At 41.6% G+C, this 3,426-nt stretch overlaps 1 protein-coding gene across 1 annotated transcript; it reads left to right on the forward strand.

The window, feature by feature from the left end:
• Window positions 1-317: 317 nt before the first annotated feature.
• LOC106637551 (venom acid phosphatase Acph-1) lies at window positions 318-2,690 on the forward strand. Its single transcript, XM_014350363.2, has 6 exons — window positions 318-451; window positions 711-818; window positions 1,090-1,364; window positions 1,797-2,083; window positions 2,162-2,373; window positions 2,444-2,690. The coding sequence occupies exons 1-6, from the start codon at window positions 350-352 to the stop codon at window positions 2,612-2,614; spliced, it is 1,155 nt and encodes a 384-aa protein (XP_014205849.2). The 5' UTR covers window positions 318-349; the 3' UTR covers window positions 2,615-2,690.
• Window positions 2,691-3,426: the final 736 nt, after the last annotated feature.

A 3,426-nucleotide genomic window follows, 5' to 3' on the forward strand; every position in this document is an offset into this window, starting at 1 on the left:
TTCACCAACCAAATTCTTTGCTGCGCACTTATATCGATAAATTACGTTACGGTAACGATATAGGCTGAAAAACTATGACATCACCAGACCTACAATAATATATGGGACCAAAGGTTTTAAATAATCCGTGTATTTTTCGTTAAATCTGAATACCCTAATTACCTGCACAGTAAACTATATAATCACCTGCTGCTGTACTAATAATCGACAAAATATTTATGTCACCTATATACGATGACAATAATCAACACGTAAATATTTTATGTATACGAATCGATTACCTTTCAGATCTGTGTCAAAGAGGTGGCAGGAAAAAAAAAAAAAAAAAAACCATAAAGGCACATCGATAATGAAATTAAGAGTCGTTCTGCAGTCGTGCACGTCGCTGATATTATTTTTAAAGCTCGCTCGTGCCGACGAGTCCGAGCTTAAGTTACGCCAACTGAACGTGGTAAGTATATGTACATGACACACAATGTGTACTTAAAAAAAAAAAAGAAAAAAAAAAAACATCCATACAGAAAACACTGTTATTACGCGATTGGGTATAATAACGCGCAGTTGCCCCCCTCTTTTCCCGTCTTCCCTTGCACTCGTCCAACATTGAAAAGTAAAAGGGGGTGGGAGGAGAAGTAAAAAACAAAAAACCCAAAAATTGTATATACAAATATAAGACACATCAGAGTATAATTTAACCCGTGTGTCCGCAGATATTCAGGCACGGCGATCGTATGCCCGAGACCTTTCCCAAGCGATTTCCCAACGATCCCAACATGCACGACACCTACCACCCCATGGGCTCCGGAGGCCTAACTGACGTAAGTATAGGTATGCACGTACATGAATATATATATATATATATATATATATATATATATATATATACATCCACACGCAGGCGTGTAATATAAAAGAAACCATCAAAAACACAGGAGCACATCCGCTCTTTTCTCTACCTCTTAATTAACTAACGAGTCGGTGTATAATACATATAAGGTAATACATATGCTAATGAAGCATCAGCTGTGCGTGTAGCTGAGATATCTATTTTTTTACGCGCACACGTATGTATATTGTATATATTCACAGGAGGGCAAGCTGAGGTTGTACCGTTTGGGGGAGCTATTGCGCCGCGAATACGATACCTTTCTGGGCCCCGAGTACGTGGAAGGTGACCTGTACGCCATCAGCTCCAGCTTGGCCAGGACCAAGATGTCGTTGCAGCTGGTCCTCGCGGCGCTCTATCCGCCCTCGTTGCTTCCCAGGAAGAGCAGGTGGCACGAGTTTCTCGATTGGCAACCCATACCCACGCACTACTACGACTTCAGGAACGACCAGTTCTTCAACAGGGACAAGTGCCAGGCGTAAGATGATTTTTTTTTTTTTATTATTTTTTTTTTATTTACAAGATTAACGCCCGAGTGAAAAATAGTATACCTTGGTTTTTGTATGAATTCAATCGGGATGAAAAAAGTAAAAATATAATATATACTACATTTGACACACCAAATGGTACCGACTCATCTCTCAGTCGTGGCATTGATCCGTGTTTCGCGTGTCCACGTTTGTACGGCTATTACGTCGGAATGTCAAGGTAACGCGCAAGCAAAGTTCGGTCACGCACGCCCGTCGCGCTTATTACACCCATACCTACACGTACAGTATCGAATTTCAATAAATCATCGCTCCATTGTATCGCCAAGTTATTCATGAAGCCGGTATTTAACACAAAGTTTCCAATGTGCAAGTAAGAGGGTAAAAATAAAAAAATGTATGGAAAAAAAAAAAAAAAAAAGGTACATCGAGGAATTGGCCCGAGTGTGGAACTCGAGTGACGTACGGAGGAAACTCGAGGGGTACGAGTCTTTCTTGGAAGAGCTGAGACTAGGAGCGGGAAAAACGACGCGGATAACACTGGACGACGTGCTAATTTTGCACAATAACTTGAGCATCGAGAAAAAACTGAACATGAGCATGAGGCCGTGGATGATTGATGCCCTGCGGGACGCCAGGCTCGGAGAAATGAGGAGACTCTATTACGAAATCCGTGGCTATGACAACAAACTCCGGAGACTCGCCGATGGTCCGTCAAAAATTTTATCACCTTCTTTTATGGGTTTTGGGTTATTGGAGCGAAAATGTATATACCCTTTGGTTTCAGGAACTTTGGTCCGGCAGATGAACAACGACATGGTGCGTCGAAGCAACGAGTCGTCAAAGTATCCGCGAAAGGTGACGCTGTACAGCGGCCACGACAAAAATTTAATCGGTGTGATGCAAGCGCTGAAAATCTACGACTCGCACTTTCCCGAGTTCGGGAGTGCTTTGATCTTCGAACTGCTCGCTTCGATGGATGGACAACACCACGTGAAGGTTTCAATCGATGTTTAAGCGTATACGATTATTATTTTCAGAAATTTCATCCGTTCCTTTTGTTGCACAGATCTTGTACCACCTCGGTATTCCAGAAGTGACGAAAACTCTCGTGATTCCGGGATGCGGGTCACCGTGTCCTTTGGCGCGATATTTGAATTTGACCAAGTCCGTGGAAATATCGGACGAGGAAACGAGCTGCGAAATCAGGTCCGACAATTACTTTGCCGACAGTGATTGAAAAGCTGAAAATAAACCAACGACAACCAAAAAAAAAAAAATTGTTTTCCACTGTACCTCTACATACGCAGGAATTCTCGATTTGTATACATACGCAGTGGCCTTGAAATAAACTATTACCACACGAATGTTTTTAATACCCTTGGGGGCATTTTTATTACTTTTTTCCTCCAATTTCAGGTGCAGGTGGTCAAATTACCTATTGGCGAGTGAAATAAAAAAAAAAAACTGAATATCCTTGGGGTGTGGCCGCGACGTCCTTACTTCCCCGATTGAAAGGGGCACAAAGGGAGCGGAGGAGGGGAGAGAAACGAGATACGGCCATACGATCGGACAGCTCCAATTTATGCGCTCGAATAAAATTCTGTCTGCGTGTGTGTATACACGCCCGTAACGTCACTATTCCTATGTGGGTATACCGTATAGCGATGACTAGGCTTATAAGTTGGGCGCGTGCACGAAATATCAGGGCTCGTCGTCGTCGCACCTGGTCCCTCTATATATGTGTGCTCCCACACGAAATTAATGAATCCTCATGGTTTTACCAAAGTACTGGCGTTTCGGCGTTATCGGCATAAATCTTTGCTTTATTTTATTTTTTTTTTTTATCAGAATACAGTGCTGGGTAATATGAAGCTTGTAAACATACGCTTGTACAACCTCGAAGCTCAATGGATCTTTGCACTGCAAACTATATCGATATCAATTATAATTGTTTTTTTTTTTTTTTTTTCTTTTAACTTTAAGTTAAAAACATATTCTCTCGTGCCAGTAAAAATTATCACAAAATTTTTATTTTTATTACTCCTCATT

This window comes from Copidosoma floridanum, unplaced genomic scaffold, assembly GCF_036245765.1.
Source record: "Copidosoma floridanum isolate Cflo_tuat_1 unplaced genomic scaffold, Cflo_Japanese_pri ptg000013l, whole genome shotgun sequence".
In the NCBI taxonomy this organism is placed as follows: Eukaryota; Metazoa; Arthropoda; class Insecta; order Hymenoptera; family Encyrtidae; genus Copidosoma; species Copidosoma floridanum.

Bases quoted from the DNA above. Each gene is read 5' to 3' on its own strand.
- LOC106637551 (XM_014350363.2), top strand. From the start codon at position 350: ATGAAATTAAGAGTCGTTCTGCAGTCGTGCACGTCGCTGATATTATTT. The intron at 452-710 runs GTAAGTATATGT...GTGTGTCCGCAG, and splicing joins AGTTACGCCAACTGAACGTG to ATATTCAGGCACGGCGATCG. The intron at 2,084-2,161 runs GTCCGTCAAAAA...CTTTGGTTTCAG, and splicing joins ACTCCGGAGACTCGCCGATG to GAACTTTGGTCCGGCAGATG.